The sequence below is a fragment of the Sciurus carolinensis genome, chromosome 5, assembly GCF_902686445.1.
Source record: "Sciurus carolinensis chromosome 5, mSciCar1.2, whole genome shotgun sequence".
In the NCBI taxonomy this organism is placed as follows: domain Eukaryota; kingdom Metazoa; phylum Chordata; class Mammalia; order Rodentia; family Sciuridae; genus Sciurus; species Sciurus carolinensis.
In genome coordinates, this window is record NC_062217.1 from 80,905,280 (window position 1) to 80,927,225 (window position 21,946).

General features: G+C 33.8%; 1 protein-coding gene and 2 non-coding genes across 6 annotated transcripts in view; 1 reads left to right on the top strand and 2 right to left on the bottom strand.

Annotated features, from left to right (window-relative positions):
- Nucleotides 1-21,946, bottom strand: part of Cdk8 (cyclin dependent kinase 8) — a 135,089-nt gene that overhangs the window by 39,415 nt on the left and 73,728 nt on the right. For 3 of the 4 annotated variants that reach the window (XM_047553450.1, XM_047553449.1, XM_047553448.1), the window contains exons 3-4: nt 12,508-12,618; nt 8,112-8,252 (exon numbers count right to left, since the gene is read on the bottom strand). In XM_047553450.1, coding sequence (XP_047409406.1) covers nt 8,112-8,252; nt 12,508-12,618 — 252 coding nt within the window. Of the gene's footprint in view, nt 1-8,111; nt 8,253-12,507; nt 12,619-21,946 lie in introns of those variants that run through there. The other variant, XM_047553451.1, reaches the window with a different exon arrangement.
- On the top strand, nt 15,794-15,876 carry Trnan-guu (transfer RNA asparagine (anticodon GUU)). The gene has a single exon. It is a non-coding gene; the product is annotated as a tRNA-Asn (tRNA).
- On the bottom strand, nt 18,705-18,835 carry LOC124986037 (small nucleolar RNA SNORA38). Its single transcript, XR_007108947.1, has one exon. It is a non-coding gene; the product is annotated as a small nucleolar RNA SNORA38 (small nucleolar RNA).

Genomic DNA, 21,946 nt, shown 5'->3' on the forward strand with positions numbered 1-21,946 from the left:
CACTCAATCATTTGAGGACCTAAATGGAACAAAAAGGGGGTCACCCTTCTTCTGTCCTTAAATATCCAAACTCCAGGTTCTCTAGTGTTTGGAATCACAGGACTTGCACTAGTCCCCCTCCCTTCCACTGACTGCCAGCTTCTCAGGCTCTTTGGACTTGAACTAAGAGCCACACTATTGGTTATCCTTCCCTTTGGCACTGAACTGAACCCCACTACCAGTTTTCCTGGTTCTTCTGCTTTCAGACAGCATTTTGAGGGATTTAAGACTCTATAACTGTATGAGCCAATTCCTCTAACAAATCCCCATCTATCCATCTATCTTACTGGTTTTCTTTCTCTGGAGAACTCTGATATAAAAATTAATGGCTAACAGGCCAGTCATATAACTACCATGCAACTTTCAATTCTGTAGAAAATACATCAAAAGTTCAAGTCTTTAATATTTAGACTTTAAGTGTGACATTCTTAAGATCTGATATAAGTGCATGAACATCAAAATACAGCAACGAGAGCATTATAAAATTACGAAACAAAAGCATTCTGAAAAATAAGCAACTGAGCTAGAAATTATTCATAATGTGAACACTAATGAACTGGTTACTGAAATGTACTATAAAAGTTAAATATGAGAATTAAAAGTTCAGGGGGCTGGGGTTGTGGCTCAGTGGTAGAGCACTTGCCTGGCATGTGTGAGGCATTGGGTTTGATTCTCAGCACCACATATAAATAAATGAATAAAATGAAAGCTCATCAACAACTAAAAAATAAAAAATTTAAAAAGAGAAAGTTCAGAATAGCTGGTATGTTTAGAAGATATACAATGCCACCTTATCTGCAATTAAAGAGTAATTTACACAGAAACTTAAGATGTTTTTGGATAAAGTGAGGGATGTATGTGAACTATGATAGCAATGTACCAATGATCTTGAATCGACTTATAAGGACTGAGTTATTTTAGGTAGTACAAGGAAGGCAGCTGAAAGATTTAAAATGTAGTTAGTACAAATGGAAAAAGAAAAGGTTTTGTGCACTATTTTACTTCAATAAATCATAACAGAGATACAAGGGCAGTAAAAAGAAGAAATGCAGCAGAGTATGTATATGTCTGCAGATATGAAAAAACACCAGGTAATATCAGAAATGACATGGAAAATAACTAGGGGAAGATGACCAAGGGGAGGGAAGAGAGGAAGGAAAGGAGAGGTACTGGCAAATGAAACTGACCAAATTATACTGTTATACTGTGTGCATATACTAATATGTAACAATGAATCCTACTGTTATATAATTATAATGCTCCAATAAAAAGGAAAAAAAATTCAAACCGCTATCAATCAATATGCAAAAGAGAAAATAACCATGGAAGCCATTTTGCTTCTCTTGCAAGTAAACTAGTTCCTTCACTCAATAAACAGTTTATAATTAGTAAATGCTCCATGGGTAGTTCAAGTAACTGCTACAAGATTTTACATTTTGTAAACACTCTCACTTCCAGCTTGCATGACTAGGGAGGGCTTCCTTGATAAAAGTAGCACAACCAAAGCTTTAAAAGCTGAACAGAATTTCAGACATTATAATTGAAGAGAGGAGGGGATTCAGACAGGCAGGTCAACCTCCTGGTTGGCTGGAAAATAAGTTTAAGGAACAAGATACAGAAGAAAAGAAGATTGGAACCAGACTATAATATCAGTCTTCACCTGACACTCTTTCAAATTTTTAATTTATCACAGTTATTCCTAGTAAAAGAAATATTAACTATGTAACTTACTTCACAAGTGGCACAAGATAATCATTCCTAAATTTTAAGTTTTAAAAAAGAACTACTTCTAGGAAAAAAAAAAAAAAAAGCCAGATAAAACAGTTACAGGGAGTGAATTGCTCTGGTTGCTTTTAAAATGGTTACCACATAGGCAATAGGAGTAGAAATTCTTTCATGCCCTTGCCAGTATGTTTGAACTCTATCCAGGAAGACTATACTTTCAGAAAAAAATAAAACGAAAGAAAAGATCAGACACCATTGCCAAATTAAACCTGACCTTCTACACAAAAACTATCAGCTATGACCTAAGTGTTTTATGTCTTTTTATTTGGGTTCAGAAAAACCACCAAACTCAATCCAATTAGGCTAACAGACTTTGAACCCTTCCTTATTATGTATTGCTTATTATTTCCTTACGAATCATCTCCACTTTTTCTGTAATACTGGGAACTATAACCAAGGGCACTCTACCATTGAGTGACACCTCTAGCCCTTTTAATTTTTTGAGACATGGTCTTGCTAAGGTGTTGAGACTGACCTTGAACTTGCAATCCTCTTGCCTTAGCCTCCTGAGTAGTTAGGATTACAGGCATGCACCACTATGCCTGACCTCAATTTTTTTTTAATATGGTAAAGTACACAAATCATCAAATTTAGACCATTTAAGTGTACAGTGCGGTATTGAATTCATTCATAATGTCACGCAACCCTCGCTACCATTTATCTTCACAACTCTTTTCATCTTGCACAACTGAAACACTCTTCCCATAAAAGAGTTCTATATTGTTTCCTTCCCAGCCCTGGCAAATATCACTCTATTTTCTATTGATATGACTCTGACTATTCCAAGTACCTCACAAAAGAATCTGAACAGTATTTGTCTTCTTATGAAGGCTTATTTCACTTAGCATAATATTCTCAAGGTACATACATTAGAAATTCCTTTTTAAGGCTTAATGATATTCCCTTGTATGTACATACCACAGTTCGCTTGTTCATTTGTCCATCCATATATATCTGGGCTGCTTCTACCTCTTTAATATTGTGAATAATCCTTCTATGAATGAGAGTATACAAATACCTCTTTGAGATCCTGCCTTGGTTTGTTTGGATGTATACCTAGAAGTGAGACTGTTAAAGCATACAGTAATTCTACTTTTAATGTTTTGAGGAAATGCATGCAACACTTTTTCAAAATAGCTGTACCATTCATTTTACATTCCCACCCAAAAGTGCACAGGGGTTAAACATTAATATTATTTGATATTTTCATGAATAGTTCTCCCATGTGGATTCTCCTAGATTTTACTAAAATTATTAGCATGCCTTAACCCAATATTCATATTAAATATCAGTATGAAACTGAAAAGAAAAACGACAGAAATAAACCATTCCACATCATTTCAAGTTGTACCTATGGTTATTCATTTGTATAGAAGTTTGAGTGGGATTCATAAATTACATCACAAAAATATAAATACTACTTGGGTTTTCTTTTCAGATACTTCTGAAAAAACATACACACAGAACTAGGGGTATGTTCAGTGGTAGAGAGCTTGCCTAGCATGCACAAGGCAGAGTTTAATACCCAGCACCAAAGAAAAAAAGCACTTACAAATGAAGGAACTTTGGATTGTGCAGAGGGGAGTGAGGAGAGGGATGGGGTGGTGGGGATGGGAAGGACAGTATAATGAGACAGACATTATTATCCTATATACACCTATGATTACATGACTGCTATGACTCTGCACCATGTACAGCCAGAGCAATAAGAAGTAATGTCCATTTGTATACAATGTGTCAAAATGCCTTCTACTGTCATATACAACTAATTAGAATAAATATTTTTTTAAAAGCACTTACATATACGCCCTCATCAACATTCATTTGTATATGTGTGAACCTGGCTGGATCAATAGTGCCCAGATGTTTGGTCAAAGGTTATACTGGATGTCTCTGTAAAGGTATTTTTTATAAGATTAATATTTAAACTAGTGGGCTTTAATTTGTATGTTCAATGTCCCTCAAAGGTCTCTGTGTTAAAGAATTAGCCCCAGGGTGGTGATAAAACCTTCAGTAGGTAGGGCCTAGTAGGAGGTCCTTAGGATGCATGTGAGGATATTATGCTAAGTGAAATAAACCAGTAACAAGAAGACAAACACTGTGCACTTGAAAGGGACTGTGGGACTCCGGCCTGTCTTCTTCCTCTTTTGTTTCCTGGTTTGCTTACAGTTTTTGAACTGCCACGCACTCCCCATCATTGCTATATTACACCCCTAACCAGAGGCCCAAAGCAATGAGGCCAATTGATCTTGAACTGGAAACTCCACAACTGAGTCAAAATAAGCCTTTTCTCATTCATAAGTTAATTATCTCATGTATTTCATTATAGTAACATGATGTTGACCTAATATACCTCCTTAATGTGAGTAGGACTCCCAATTAATTGAAGGTTTTAACATCAAATACTGACCAGAATTCCACAAGCAAGAAGGAATTCTACCAGCAATATTTGGACTTGAAATGAAACTCTTTCCTGGGTCTTCAGGCTGCAGGATACCTTACAGATGTTGTATTCACCAAGCCTCTAAAATGACATAAGCCAATTCCTAAAAATCTCTCTCAACCTCTCTGTCTCTCTCTACACACACACCCATACTTCCTGTTGGTTGTTTTCTGGAGAACCCTAATACAGATGGTAAAGCCAGAATCAAGACTATAAACTATTAGTCAAAATATTTTCACTGCTCAAGGAGAGTAAAAACAAAAAAGGAGTACTAATCAAGAGAAACACAAAACCTAACTTAACACACACACCTTTGTTTTTATTTATCCCTACTTAATAGCAAAGAGATTAAATGTCAACAACTTGCATACACAGACACACACTCTCAAACTAAGAAGTTTGAGTGGGATTCATAAATTACATCACAAAAATATAAATACTACTTGGGTTTCCTTTTCAGATACTTCTGAAAAAACATACACACAGAACTAGGGGTATGTTCAGTGGTAGAGAGCTTGCCTAGCATGCACAAGGCAGAGTTTAATACCCAGCACCAAAGAAAAAAAGCACTTACAAATGAAGGAACTTTGGATTGTGCAGAGGGGAGTGAGGAGAGGGATGGGGTGGTGGGGATGGGAAGGACAGTATAATGAGACAGACATTATTATCCTATATACACCTATGATTACATGACTGCTGTGACTCTGCACCATGTACAGCCAGAGCAATAAGAAGTAATGTCCATTTGTATACAATGTGTCAAAATGCCTTCTACTGTCATATACAACTAATTAGAATATTTTTTTAAAAGCACTTACATATACGCCCTCATCAACACCCTCAGCCCAAAAGGGTTCCAGAATTAAGAAATCTCTATTTACCACTAAGGATAACAAATTTCAGTTATTGATTTGCTACTATGCTATGATTAATAGTGAGAAAACAAATCTTTATTTATTAAACAGAACTACTAATTATAAAAGTTCAACTATATATATCAAAGAATTTCATACCTTTACCATTTCAAATCAATATTTCTCTTCATATTAAAAATAATTTAGTATTAAACCCTAGAATTTTAGTAACATTCTAGGATACTATTAAAATGGTATTTTTAGTGTGTGTGTGTCAATTATCCACCTTAGCATGTAGTTTCTGTGGCAAGTCAGTACCTCAACCAGTTGTTCTAATTTGTAGCTTTTGAAATATACCTAGATTAATCAAGGTCATCATTGCCATAATTTATTCAAATCTGACTGAAAAGGAGCAAGAAATAAAAGAGCTATTAATTTTGTTCTGATATGGAAAATATTTAATATGCAAATAATAACAAATTTGAGAAGACAAAGTTAAGAAAATGTTATAAAACTTCTGAATAATGTTCTTAAGAGTAAATACAAAGCTGGGTGTGGGAGTCTGAGACAGGAGGACTGCAAGTCTGTAAGTCAGCCTCAGCAACTCAGCAAGGCCCTAAACAACTTGGCAAGACCTTGTCTTAAAATAAAAAGTAACAAGGGCTGGGGACTTAACTCAATGGTAAAGTGCCCTTGGGTGCAATCCCCAGTACCTTGCCCCTCAAAAAAGAGTAAATATATTACTACATTTAATTAGTATGAAAGATATCTACAGATGCAAAACTACATAACACAAAATTCCAAAGCTCAGTTGGCAGTAAGGGGCTCACCATTTTAAAAACAAGTCTTTCCTTGAGAAAATGTATTCAAAAGGTGGTGGGAACTTGAATCTGTAACTAGATTAGAGGCAGAGTCTATCTTTTCAATGAAACAATGACTCAATGCTCTCTGTGTATATGAGACACACAGAAAGGTTAGATGCTTAGAGCATTAAGAAGTCATGAACAGGAAATATAGGAAATCTCACTTCAAGTACATCAATCAAAGGGGTAAATATTACATTGCCATTTGGGAAAACATTTTGGATAAATAGACAAACTGTGAGGCATATAGAGAGGGATAGAGGGATAGAGGAGTAGGAATGGTTTGCCTCCCTGAAGAGGAATATTTTGTTACTGATATTGTTTAGAGTTGCCAACATCTGGTGATAATAAAAGGCAATAACTTTTAGTCTACTTTATTATTATTTAAAAATCATTCATAGATAATCCTTTGTTTCCTATACTTGGGGTGCACTGATTCCCTAGGTCCTTATCTCTTATTTGTTTGTTTGCTTTTGTGGTGTTGGGGATTGATCCCAGAGTCCTATGCACTAGGGAAGTACTCTACCATTGAGTTACATTCCCAGCTCTTCCCACCTCTTAGTACATCTCTAACAGACTTCTGAAGTGATTTATTCTATGCTCTCCAAATGTAAAAGAGAATCAGTTTAAGATACATAAGTAAAAAGAGCTTTATCAAAAAAGAGATAAAAGAAATTGGACCTCAAAATTATTTTTACTATTGTAGTTAATACTGCTATAAGTACTTCAAGTATATTACACATTATTAACATAAAAATTTACTGATTTTAAAAATCAGTCTAATAAACATACATATTTTTAAGAGAATAAAATTACAAGAAAAACTGTAGAGCTATCTTAGCATAACTGATTCTAAGCATGAAAATATCTTTTAGTGAGTTTTTAACACGTATGAAATGATAAAAAAAGATTGGCAAGCCAAAAGCAAAATATTTTCCTTAACTTGACTCCACTACTAAAAGTTAAAATTTATTTTTAGCTTCAAAAATGGCAAAATATTAGTCTTATTTTTGTTTTGTAAATCCATTATTTTTAAGTATTCTAACTCTACTAAAAATGATGTTTGCATAAGGAAAATAGTTCATCCAAATTTCTACTGTTATCAATCCTACTCCAAATGCATTTTGGGTATGAAAATAAGAGAAAAAATGATTATTATTAAATGTACTGTAAGGAATTCCTTGAACGTAGATGAAATAGAAACTGTGCCCCTGCATCAACTTATCTGAAGGCCAGAGATCAACTACAACTAATTTAATACAGAGCAGCTTGAAAAGAACATCACATGCCAGGGCCCCAGTTCAGCCCCACCTCAAGTCTATGTACAAATATGGGTAAAGACAAAACTATTGTCATCCCAACACTGAGTTTCTAATTGCTGAAATAAAGTGCTGTTATAAACCTTACTAGAGTTACTACCTTTACAAAGAAAATAACTACAAAAGCACAATGCAATTACACAATAAAAAAAGTACTATAAGACTTAAGTAATTTAAACCTAAAGATTAAATTAATAGTAATATCCTAGATGAGTAAAAATAGGCAAAAACTATTTTGTCACATGAAATAAAAATAAGAAAGCTCATTTGTGAAGTTTCTAATTTCTTAAAAGTTGAATGCACCTGAACATGACAAGGCTTCTAATAATATACTTCAATTATAATTAATAAACAATTTCTGACCAACATATTGCTAATAAATGGACATTAAAAAATAAGCAGATCAAATTAATATTTTTCTCTTCTAATATGCAACTCAGTATGCAGTAAGTTCCAACAGTTTCACTTTCACATTATTCATAAGACATTAATTTATAGAGTTGCCTAGAATCTAATAATGGATGGGAAACAAGTCAATGGTTTTATTTATGGACTTAAAAAGAAATAACAGCTTAGAATAACAAATGTGTCTTCTTTCACTTTGCAATAAACACCAGCTAGTGAGTGTCAGAGAAATAGGATGCATCACATAAAAAGCACAAGAGTAGGCCATGTTTTGAGACTGCTGTACTCATTCCTTCTGTAAGATCTGTAGGCATACTTATACCAGGGTTATCTGTAGACAACTAGAAAAGCATCCAACAATAAATGCATCTTTCTAGTTTGAACACAACACAGATCAACTTACCAAATCCCTGTGCAACACCCAGTTAGCATGCAGGTAGTGAATTCCATCTAGGATCTGATACAATAGTGACTTCACCATTCCCCGAGGTAACTGAACCGGCTTCTTGTTTGCTTTAGAAGCTCTGTGAAACTTGATTATATGCTGAAAGAAAGAGAAAATACCACCTGAAGCTTGGAAAACAAAGAGGGCAAGATAATGTGAATATTACCCTAAGAGAAAAAGAAACCCTAGGGGATTCTGAAAGATACTGAAAGTATTATTTCACATTCTGCTGAGTTTAAAAATTAACTGTAAAATTTCCTAATTACTGAACCTAAAAGTTCATTTCCCTAAGTACACAGCAGTGTTAAAAAAGGGAAGTAGGAAATATTGTGCTTTTATTTTTAAAGTATAATTAGAATTTAATTACTTTTGAAGTATAGTTGATCCCTGTTTACATGGTAGGAATTTTCAAGAACAGAATCTTTTTCATTTTCTAGGGATTAAATGTAAATGAAAAATAAAAAAGATACTTCTAGGTAGCTGGCACAGTATAGATAAAGAATCCATTTATGATGCAGGTTACAAAGAAAGTAAGTGAGAAAATAATGCAATAAAATACACACAAAGAAATGAAAACAGGTGACCAGTTTACACTGGAAATAATAAGAAACATAAGATGCAGACAAAAAAAAAATACATCCTGGTATTGTCTACCAAAGCTTTCTATGTATAATGTTACTAGACATCCAGTAAAACAAAGTCCAACTTTATAAATAGAAAAAACTACATTATAAATAAATTTATCTACAAAGTTTTAAAAAAAAATTGTTTCATACTCTCTTGACAGGCTTCATTTTAATTAAAATACTCTTAAATTTCTGGAAAATTTTGAAGTCAAATATGCCTCACATGCCATTATACATATACCTGGTACCATATATTGCAAAAAAAGTAGACTCTTGACCAGTATTTGCAAATGAATACCAAGCATGTTCTTGAAACTAATAACCATGATAAAATACGAGTGAGCTTAACATTATATATGCACATTTTCATTTTCTTATGTTAAATAGAACACTGATGGATAAGGAATAACTAACGATTAATGAATAAAAGAGTTTTACTTTCCAAGGAAAAAATGTATAGTAAAGAATACCTAAGTAGAAAGGAAAGCATTATTGGTCAGAATATATGTAGTATGCTACATCTATAATTTAATAGCAGCATTATACTATTTTAAGTTTCTGCTTAGTCTTTTTCTCAAGATACTTGATAAACCTAATGGAGGCATAGCAACTTAATGATTTAGAACATTCTGTCATCTATCCTAACTTATGATGTGACAATCAACTCTGTTTTCCTTAAGAATATCCATTGGCTTTCCATATTTCATAAAAATAGGTTAAAATGGAGCACATTAAAAAAAAAAAATTCAAATCCTGCCAGAATAAGAATTCAAGGAACAAATATGTAGATAAGAGATAATTACTTAATTCCATATACATTTCTTCAGTTCACACTTTCATTACAGTATTGTAAAGGACTTTTCTATTTTAACCAATAGTTTAAGGCTACAGGAAACTATGGTTGGGAAAAATTTTTTTTAACCATCATTTTCTTTAAATTCCAGGGCTCTATAACAAATATGTAATATGTAAGAGATAATTACTTAATTTCATATACATTTCTTAAGCTCACACTTCCATTACAGTATTGTAAATGACTTTTCTATTTTAACCAATAGTTTAAGGCTACAGGAAACTATGGTTGGGAAAAAAAACTTTTTTTTAACCATCATTTTCTTTAAATTCCAGGGCTCTATAACAAATATGTAATATGTAAAGCATGAGATCTCACCAATATCTAAGTTACTTTTGAAAACAGTTTTTTCATTATAACTCCTTTGCTAACTTAACCCAGTCAATTCACTTAAACATTTTAATGAAAACAAGAACACAAGATGGATAAATATGTGGATTTTAGTAAACTGAATTATCATTTGTTTTTTTTATGAAAATGAACATTAAAAAATACTTATTTGGCTTCATCAAGTATTAGTAAGTTGATAAAGCTAAAAATAAACTCTATACATATCATACATTTATGCTACATAATTTACCAAAGTATAAAATCATACCTGCATATAAAATTAAATTATTATCAGCTAACTAGAAATCATGCTGAATTCAATACTATCTCCTAATGTCTCTGATAGTTTACTACAAATTCTAGCTATAAATCTGCCTTAAGAAAATTTGTCTTAAGTTTGAATTATAAGATTGGATTTCATGTTAGGCATCAGCAGTATGAATACTCAATATTAGACACCCTTACTTAATGAATTTTCATTAATAAAACTGCAATTTGACTTTACTGTATTTCCTCTAAAATAAAAAAAGAAGCTATCACCTCAAAAATGGAAAAAGTCATAATCATTTTGAACTATGGACAACAGTTTCATAAAACATGAAAGATTCCATGTCTACTTCCTATTCTGAAACACTTTTCAGATAACATCTAAAAAAATTTTTAAATCAAATGCAGTTTGTGAAAAATGGTAATCTACAAATAGTGAAAAATTCTTTGTGCAAATCTGAAAGTGCATGAAACTCAGATCTAAGTATGAGTTTCTAAAACTGTTAAAGTTAAAATTATGTGAGACAAATTCTTGAAATTAGTAAAACAAATTATTTTGCTCTTTTCAGGTGTAAGTTTGCTTTTTAAAATAGTTTTACTGATATCTGTTCTAGTTTTATTCCAAGATTTCTGTATACATTTACTAACTACAGCTGAATTAAAACCAAAAAACTGTTTCTGAAGGTTTCTGGAAAATAAGCCATGATATTATGATCATTTACACATCAGTATATATGTTCTCTCTTATATTGATCTCAATAAATGCATAGATATGCTAATTTAGTATGCAAAGGATGAAATATTTAAAGACCTTCTTACATATCAGAAAAAAAATACAGTTCACAGAATATTACAGTTTGAATCTGGAATGTTCCCCAGAAGGTTCATGTGTTGAAGAAATATATTTTAAAATTATATAAGACTTTCAAATACCAACTTTAAAAACAATATGCTTAGTAAACTGCAAAATACTAAAGTAGGTGTCTGTATCTCAGCTATTTAGATAAAATATATCTAAATTCTTTTAATTTTTTCCAATTTAACATCATTTTTCCATTGTATTAGCTAGTCCAATAACTATTGTCTCTTGACTTTGAGAAATCTTTAAATATTAAATTGGGTCTGAATATCTAAAAATATTTTTATCTTAGGCCACCCAAAAAATAACTAAAAGTCATAAGATACATTAGAATTTATTTTCACACTTATCTTGAGGTATAGCTCTCATCTGCAAAGAATTTTTCCTATTCAAAAAGAGTAAGTACAATATTAAATTGCTAATATAAAATATATTAGAATATCAAATATCAATTATGAATGATATCTAAAAAATGATTAACAATAGTTTTCTACATTTGTATAGTACATTTAGTTTATAAAATCTTACAAACACAGAACTGCTCTTCAGAAAAACCCTATCAAAAAAGATGGTATTACGGGCAGGGAAAATGATAGCTTATAACATATTCATGATTTAACACAATTATGCCGATCTTCTCATTTTAATTTCTTCATAGTTAAAAAAAAGGGAAATATACTGCCTTTAAGTTTATAGCAAAAGTTACCTTTTTAATAAAAACTACAATAAAATAATATTTAACAGGATTTACATTGTTTAGATTCTACATTAAAAAAAAAAAAAGTGAAACAAAGGCCAAACAGATAGGATCAAAAAGTAGTAGTGGTTGAGAATCCCTAAACCAGAAAGTGAAATCCAGAATGTTCCAAAATCTGAAACGTTTTTGAGAGTCAACAGGATGCCACTAGTGGAAAATTTCACAGCATGAAAACTTTTTCATGCACAAAATTATGACAAATACTGAACAGAATTATCATTAGGCTGTATATAATGTATATGAAAAACAAATGAATTTAATGTTTAGAATTGGGTCCCATCCCCAAGATATATCTGTATCTATCATACATACATTATAAATGTGAGTGTACTATATATATTATACACGTGTTAAGAGTGACTAAAAACAACCATATATGTGTACACACACATACACACACACACACAAGGAATATTCCAAAATCTGCAAAAAGCTGAAATCTGAAATACTTCTGTTACCAAGCATTTTGGATATGGAATACTCAACCTGTCATACAAAGCAAAACACTCTAGTCTTGGTAATATGTCAGTCATATTCTACAAGGTAACTGTTATTTTAAAAAATGTAAGGCTAATAGTGGGATTAGCTTCTAATTGTTTTTAGTCACTCCAAAAATTTCTGACCGAACTCAGTGGCTCATGTCTACCAGAAATTCACCTTACCCAGAGATCATGTTCAGCATAATCAAATAGAAGCCAAACTTTCCGATCAGCATGAGACAGAAACACCTTTTGAAGAGAGATGACATTTGGATGTTTAAGCTCCCGCAGTAACTGCAAAATAAAGGAAATCCATTAAAAAATTTGGTCATAAAAATAATGTTAAAAACCATACCAAAATGGGCCCAGTGGCACATGCCTGTAATCCCAGTGACTCAGGGGGCTGAGGCAGAAGTATGGCAAATTCAAGGTCAGCCTGGGCTACTTTGTGAGACCTGTCTCAAAAGAAAATAAAGTTTAAAAGGGCTAAGTAGCTTAGTGATAGAGTACTCCTGGGTTTAATCCCAGCACCAAAATCAGGAAAAAAAAAAAAAAAAAAAAAAAACTACCAAGTTGTGTGAGGTTTTAGGTGCCTATAATAGCCTCTATTTAAAAGGCTAGAGGTGGAAGGTTTGAGGATTTCTTAAACCCAAAAATGGAAGGCAAACTCCCAAGTCCCCGCACACCAAAAATAAAAATCTACACTAGTTATAATTCAAAGGCAATACAATTTCAGTGGTAACTAATCTTAAACATCTAATAAGCACCCATACAATTGTGAGATACCTATACAGGTTCTTCAGTAACAAAGAAGGAAAATCTGTGGGGAAAAGACACTGAAAAAGAATAAAATTGTAAATTTATTTTATTATTGTTTGGTTGGTTAATTTGATATATATTATGTGTATATGTCATAAAAAATACCACTGTAACCTTCTTTAAGTAAAAATATTAATGGCACTAAGTATATTCAATGTCATGCAACCATCACACTAACCATTTCAGAACTTTTTCGTCTCCCAAAGAGAAACTCTGTACCTTTTAAACAATCCAATTCCCCTCTTCCCTTAGCCCTTGATAAACTTTATTACTTTTTATCTCTAAAAAGAATTTGCCTATTCTAGATCACTAAAATATGTAAATTCCCATAATACCTCCCCTTTTGTGTCTGGATTATTTCACTTAGCATAATGTCATAAAGGTTTACCCATGTTATAGTATATAACATACTTTAAGTCCTTTTTATGGATACATTCCATTGTATATACAGTTACACTTGGGGTTACCTCCCAATGAACCTATCATAAGATAAAATCCGTAAGTCAAAAATGCATTTAATGAATTCACCTAACCTGCTGAACATTGTAGTTTAGCTACATACACTGTGGGGTATGAAATAATCTGGTCTCAAGGCTGACTGGAAGATGAACCTCACTGCCTGTGCCATAACAATAGTGTGGGTAGTAGGGTGGCGGGTAAACTTATAAATGTTTTAAAAATGGTTTCTACTGAATGCATGTGGATTTTGCACCACTATAAAAATGAAAAGTCTTAAGAATCACTGCAAGTCAAGGACTGCCTTAAGTTATCATGTAATTTTTTAATCCATTCATGCTTTGATGAACACATAGGTCATTTCAACCTTTTTGCTATTATGAACAATGCTGCTACAAACATTGGTATACAAGTATCTGTCTCTGCTTTCAATTCTTTGGGTACATACCTGTGGGAATTGCTAGATCATTCTCTTTAACATTTTGAGAAAACATCTAACTGGTTTTCAGCAACTGCACCATTTAACACTCCCATCTGCAAAAGTCTGATCATTCCAACTTATCAACATCCTTTCTTTTTGGTACCAAGAATTGAACCCAGGGGTGTTTAACCTCTGAATTACATTCCTAGCACTTCTTGTATTTTATTTAGAGACAGGGTCTTGCCAAGTTGCTTAAAGCTTTGCTAAATTGCTGAGGTTGGCTTTTGAACTTGTGATCCTTCTGCCTCAGCCTCCTGAGTTGTGTGCTACCATACCCGGCTTAAACATCTATTCAAATGATTATTGGTACTGTAGTTTTGATTTTCATTTCCCTACTGGCTAACATTATTATCTTTAATGTGCTTATTGGTCATTTGTAAACTTTTTTTGGGAGAAGCGTCTATTTCCTTTGTCCATTTTCTAATCAAGTTGTTTTGAACTGTAGGAGTTCTTTATCTAGTCTAGATATTAATCTCTTGCCATATATAATTTGTAAATATTTTCTTCCATTATGAATCGTCTATGTTTTGAAATTACAAAACAGTTAAAACAAATCTGTATCTTGTAATCATTGTTTTTTAAAAATTCAAGCCTTAACAAATTGTGATATTAAAAATAAAAGTCATAAACACCATATATCAGTTGAGAGTCAAGATCTATAACTCTTGAGAGATGGGGCTGTAGCTCAGAGATAGAGTACTTGCCTCCAACATATGAGGCACTGGGTTCAATCCTCAGCACTACATAAAAATAAATAAATAAATAAATAAAGGTATTGTGCCCATCTACAACTAAAAATATTTTTTTAAAAAAGACCTATAACTCTAAAATATAGTACTTAATTTCAGGCATTTAAATTATATGGTGAAACTGATCTAAAATATGTAACCTTTTTCATAAAATAACATAGAATGTTACAAATAGAAGTATCAAAGTAGAGTATGTATTTGTGGGTTTAACCTTCTTCATCTCCCAAAAGGATGTTCTTTTATTTAAAATATTTTATCTCCCTATTTTATGATAACCAAAGTGGCTCTAATAATACATCTAGTTAAAAAGTTCCTGCACCTCCTGCCAAGCAAAAACAAAATAGCAACTACAAGAAGAATAGGGTTTCTCACAAAGCCTGATACCATGCTCTTATCAAATTAAAACAGACTTACACAGAGCCTTCCAAATGTGCTCCAAATAGAGAGAACAGCTATCTGAGAAATTTAAGATCTTAGAACTTAAGATTTCAGTGTCTTTTATAAGAATACTGCCACATAAATGAATTAACTAAACATCAAGTCACATATTAATTATTGTTCTCTGGAGAAAGTGAAAATTATTTCATGCAGAAGAAAGATTAAATTCAGACTATATATTTCTGTTTTTAGAATATAATTTTTAAACTTACAAGAATTTGGAGATTAAACACCAATCTAATAAACCTAAAGGCCACTAGCAAATGAACCATTTACTAATTAATATAAACTAGGTGAATAACCTGACAGGTTAAGTCTAGCTCTTAGGGTCATCCAAGATCTTCCAGCTGACTGGTAGAGCTTAAGGTGATGCTAAGGCAGTCTTAACTTTAGTTCAGTGCTTCTTGTATTACCTCAAAACAGGAACATACTCCTAAACTGAACAGCTATTTTAAATCCTTTCTGGAAACTGGTAGGGTTTAAGTAAAACAAACTCCAAAACTTTGGCAAAAGAACTCTCCAGGTTGGGGATGTAGCTCAGTTGGTAGAATGCTTGCCTGTTAAGCACAAGGCCCTGGGTTCAAACCCCAGCACAGCTCCCCATCCCCAACCCCCGCCCCCCAAAAAAAGCCTCTCCAGTTATTACAAACCTACATACAGAGTTATTTTTAGATGTCTCTTAATTTCAACTCCCATACGAAGTCTCAGTCCTATATTTAAAAAAGAAACCTGTAGCTTTTTCCTAGGTGCTAAGTATGGTACTGAGCATATAAAATGCATTATCTCACTTAATCATGAATTAAACCCATGAAATATTTATATTACCCCTATTTTACAAATGAAGGCACAGTGGTTTAAGGGGATTAAATAATTTATTCAAGGTCACATTCACAGGAAGAGTTAGAACCAGGCCTAAAATGTATTTAAAATTAACTTTCAAAATGCAAAGTCAGTTCTCATAACTAGCATGATCTAATACCAATACCTCACAGGAGCTATTTTCCTGAACAGTTCTCTGCAAAATCCAGAGACCAAGATGTTTTAAAAATACTGGACGGTTAACTTAACAATGGCAGGCCCATGTAGTCATTCTCATCGCTGCATGGCTAGCTCCTAGCACAATGACTGGCACTTTGAAGGACTTCATTAAGTATTTGGTGAATACATGAATACATACATGAATTAACAAAATGTACAACTAAACTGAAAGATGTTATATAATATACCATTGGGGCTTTTGATCTGTGAACTAAGACCAATGCTTTCATCACAAAAACCAGCCTACTTCTTAAAAACCTTATTTTTTTCCTCAAAATTCATCTAATTAGCCAGACAAAACCTCAGAGAGCAATGACAAAGTAACTATTATAACATTGTAAGAGTGTTATCAACTGAATTATGTTCACTCCAAATCATATGCTGAAGACCTAATCCCCAATATCTTGGAATGTAACTATATTTAGAGATAGGGCTTTAAAGATGTAATCAATTTAAAACAGAGCCATTATTAGAGTTGGCCTTATTTCAATCTGACTAGTGTTTCCTAAGAAACTATGAAGACATACAAAGAGAAACCAAGGGTATTTCTGAAATGACCACCTGAAAAGACAGCAAGAGAAAGGTCACAGCCAACCCTGTCAACACCTTAGTCTAGACTTGTAGCCCCCACACTAAAAAATAAATTTCTTTTTTTTCTTTATTATCCAGTCTGTAAGTATTTTACTAAGGTAGCCCTAGCAAACTAATAATGTAGGTGACTATCACAATTAAGTAAAACCCCATATTAGGATTTTTTTTTGGTTTTTTTGTTTTTATTTAAGGAAGGTATATCAAGAGATAGGTCACTGTGGATTAAAAAAGAAAGGCCACGTGGGATAAGAGGTGGCATCACAGAGTAAAAATCTCTGTGGGAAATGACCTCAGAGAAGATATTCACACGGAAAACCTTCCAAAACACCAATATGCTGTGCTACTGCATTTAGCAGGGTTAGCATTAACCAAGAGACCTCTATATGCCAGGCTCTGTGGAAGATGCTTTGCTAGGTCTTTTAAGGGCTTCTGCTGAAGTTCTCTAGTAGGAGACAAATGCAGGTATGCAGACAATTCTGGCTGTAGCGGTAGTAACTAACATTTATTGAATAACACTTTTGAAGTATAGCTAACATTTAGAATGTATTACAGCCTAGTAAACGTTCCAAGTTCCTCACAATAAACCCTATGACACTATTTTTATTCCCATGAGGAAAGTGAGATGCAGAGAAATTAAGTAACTTGTTTTGGTCTGAAAAACTAGTGAAGTGGCAGAGCCCAGAGGGTCTGGCAGGCATCCTAGCTACCACACACACTACTGTGTGGCTGATGCTGTGACACTGTGGGAATATGCCATTTTCCCTTCTGATGAAAGAACTTTAGCACTGTGTGACTCCAAGTAGAATACATGGCATACTAATGCCTAGTTCTTAACATTTTATAAAAATTATTTTTGCCTTTTTGAAAATTTTTTGTTAAATCTTTTTAAAATAAAAGGTTTTAATATGTTGATACCATGATGGTTCCATCACAGGAATCACTTGTTTTTCCAATTCTTTTAGGGGTAAAAAAACTGATTTTCTGAGTATTAAGGTCACTTCTATTAAATCATTCACCCTAAACTCTGACTCACTCCAGCTGTCACATACAATATCACATTTAAAGTTTTAAAATATAAATATAAATATAAATAAATATTTATATAAATATAAATAAAAAATAAAAATAAATTGATATTTAAAACAATGTAAATAGTGGCAAGTAAGAAAGTAGGTTAGAAAATTACTAATAGTCTCAAAACTGCATCGCTTTCTAATATCAAAATTTTACAACATAGCAAAAGTAAAATAAATTATAAATGTATACCCTAAGTCTGGTGACAGCTGAGTTGAAATCACTGTATTAGACAAAATAATACAAAATTATCTCAAAAAAAATTTTAAAGCTGTGCAACCTTTTTTCTCAAACAAGTTCTTGAAAATTGATGAAAATCAAGGTGCTTAGGTTAAAACAGAAGTGAGCTATAAAAGCTGAGTCTGGAGCTCTTTCTCTGCTCCTCCTTTCCAACTACAAGATAAACACTTGGAATACTAACGGTTTATTGATGCACAATTTAAAGATGAATAAGTTAAAGGGATTCTAGCTCACAGGAAATTCTGGAAATGTATAAGAAAAACCACTTATAATAAAATGAAGATGAACATATGCAATGCCCTTTGCTTTAGAAGAAATTTTCACAGTTCTTTCCTTCCTTCCTCCCTTCTACAATTACTCTGAGTAAAGACTACATGATAAAACTAGGATACACTGATGAAAAAATGTGTTACCATCTAGTAGGGGTAGGGGCAAATGATTAAAGATATAAGTAAACAAATGAAAAAATTCCTTTACAATTATAATTTTTTTTCTTATGTAGAATAATTGATCCTGACCCTACAAGGAGCAAGCAGGCCCCAGACATCTCCAAATCCACTTTACTTTTCCTCTAATTCTTGTGTGTCCAAAGACAGGGAACCAAAAACACGCCTTTGTAGGAGGGTATACAATCAACATTCATAATAAATATTAAACCAACAAGCTGGGTGTGATCATAGGAGTAAGAGAGGTGGGTGATGGAGACACTAAGGACCTCTCTGAGGAAGATTTAATAAATGGAAGGCAAGAAGACTGATATCATTTGCCAGAAAATATGGGAATTTTTTGGTTTTACAAATTTCCCCTGTATATTCTTAACCAGTTACAGCCAATTTTATTTTACCTATATTCATGCCCATTCCTCACTTATCTTAAATTATTCTGAAGGAGATTCCAGATATCCTATCCTTTCACCAATAAACATTTCTGTATGTACTTCTACAATAGTCTCTCTTCTTCTGACCACAATGAATATAAATTAATAATCAATAACTATAATTTATCTAGAAAAGTCTCATATTTAAAAATCACCAATATCTTTCTAAAAATTCATGGATAAAAGAAAATTTAAAGTAATTTGCACCAATGCTATTAAAAACACAACATAACAGGAGAGACCAAGGTGGCGGACTAGAGGGTGACTGCATCTCATGTTACTCCAGAACTCAGGATTCAAGAAGAGGAGGTATTGAGAGGCTCGGGACCAACTCTGAGCCACTGGGTGAGTCTCTCCCACTGGGCGAGGCTCGGCCCGGGCGGCAGGCCCTGACCGCAGATTCTCGGAACAGGGCCCGGCAGCGAGAGGCTTTCGTGAACAGCCAGTCTCCCCCTTCTGCGCACAGACAGCCCCCACCCCCAGACGCAGTGGTGGCCCAGACAGCAGGCAGGTTCTCAGATCAGGGCCTGGCAGCAAGACACTTCTGAGAACAGCCAGTATCCCGCTTCCGCACACAGTCAGGCTCCTTCCGCGGCAGGCCCAGTCTGCAGGCAGCTTCTTGGAGCAGGACCACCCAGTGAGATGCTTGGGCTTTCGCACGTGCCAGCCCCCACCCCAGACCCAGCAGCAGGCCCAGACAGCAGGAGCTTCTCGGAGCAGGGCCAGCCTGGAGAGGCTTCCTTGTACAAATAAGCTCCCCTGGCCTGGGTGGCAAGATGGACACAGGACCAGACCAGCCATGACCCAGCCCACAGTCTAGTTCCCCTTTGGCAGACCATTGGTCAACAAGTGGAGGGGCCTCTGTCCACTAGCAGGGAATATACCCCACCTGAAGGCCACCACCCCTAGAGGGGCAGCTTTCTTGTGGAGCACTGCAATATCAAGTTCCTCCAAGACTTCAGCTACTGAAGGCTAGGAGGTGATATACTGGAAATCTACAGGGACACTAAAAGACAATAGAGGAAATCTGCAATATCTCAGAGTTCCAATGATACCTGACCAATATGAGAAAACAAGGGAAGAAAATGTCCCAAACAAACCTAGATGCTATATCAATAAAACTCAATGACAGCATGGCAGAAGAAATGCCAGAAAGGGAGTTCAGAAAGTACATAATTAAAACATTCAGGGAAGCAAATGAGATGAAAGAGCAAATGCAGGCATTGAATGATCGCACCAATCAACAGTTAAAAGAGCAAACACAGGAAGCAAAAGAGCATTTCAATAAAGAGTTAGAGATACTAAAAAAAAAAAGCCAAACCGAAATCCTTGAAATAAAGGAAACAATAAACCAAATTAAAAACTCCACACAAAGCATAACCAATAGGATAGAACAGCTGGAAGAGAGAACCTCAGACATTGAAGACAAAATATTTAATCTTGAAAACAAAGTTGACCAAACAGAGAAGATGGTAAGAAATCATGAACAGAATCTACAAGAATTATGGATTATCATGAAAAGGTCAAACTTAAGAATTACTGGGATTAAGGACGGCACAGAGAAACAAACCAAAGGAATGAACAATCTATTCAATGAAATAATATCAGAAAATTTCCCAAATCTGAAGAATGAAATGGAAAAACAAGTACAAGAGGCTTATAGGACTCCAAATATACAAAATTACAACAGACCCACATCAAGGCACATTATAATGAAAATACCTAACACACAAAATAAAGACAGAATTTTAAAGGCTGCGAGAGAAAAGAATCAAATTACATTCAGGGGGAAACCAATACGGATATTAGCAGATTTTTTAGTCCAGACCCTAAAACCTGGAGGGGCCTGGAACAACATTTTTCAAGCCATGAAAGAAAATGGATGCCAACCAAGAATCTTATACCCAACAAATCTTATACCTTCAGATTTGACGATGAAATAAAATCCTTTCATAATAAACAAAAGCTAAAAGAATTTACTAAAAGAAAGTCGGCATTACAGAACATTCTCAGCAAAATATTCCATGAGGAAGAGATGTAAAAAAATGATGCAAATCAGCAAAGGGAGGAACTATCCTAAAGGAATAACCAAATAAAGGAGAAACCAAGTCATGTCAAAAAAACAAAAATGATCCAAATGACCGGGAATACAAATCATATCTCAATAATAACCCTGAATGTTAACGGCCCGCACTCATTAATCAAAAGACATAGACTGGCAGATTGGAATAAAAAGAAAGATCCAACAATATGCTGCCTGCAAGAGACTCATCTCATAGAAAGAGATACCCTCAGACTAAAAGGTGAAAGGATGGGAAAAAACATACTATGCACATGGACTCAGCAAAAAAGCCAGAGTATCCATCCTCATATCAGATAATTGTGGACTTCAAGCCAAAGTTAGTCAGAAGGGATGAAGAAGGACATTTCATACTGCTTAAGGGAACCATAAATCAGCAAGACATAAGAATCATAAATATCTATGCCCTAAACATTGAGTCATCCATGACGTCAAACAAATCCTTCTCAATTCCAGAAATCAAATAGACCACAACACAATAATACTAGGTAATTTTAACCCACCTCTCTCACCACTGGACAGATTTTCCAAACAAAAACTGAACAAAGAAACCATAGATCTCAATAACACAATCAATAATTTAGACAATGGACATATATACGATCCAACATCCAACAAAGAGTGAATACACTTTCTTCTCAGCAGCACATGGATCCTTCTCTAAAATAGACCACATTTCATGCCATAAAGCTAATGTTAGCAATACAAGAAGATAGAGATACTACCTTGTATTCTATCAGATCATAATGGATTGAAATTAGAAATAAATGACAGAATAA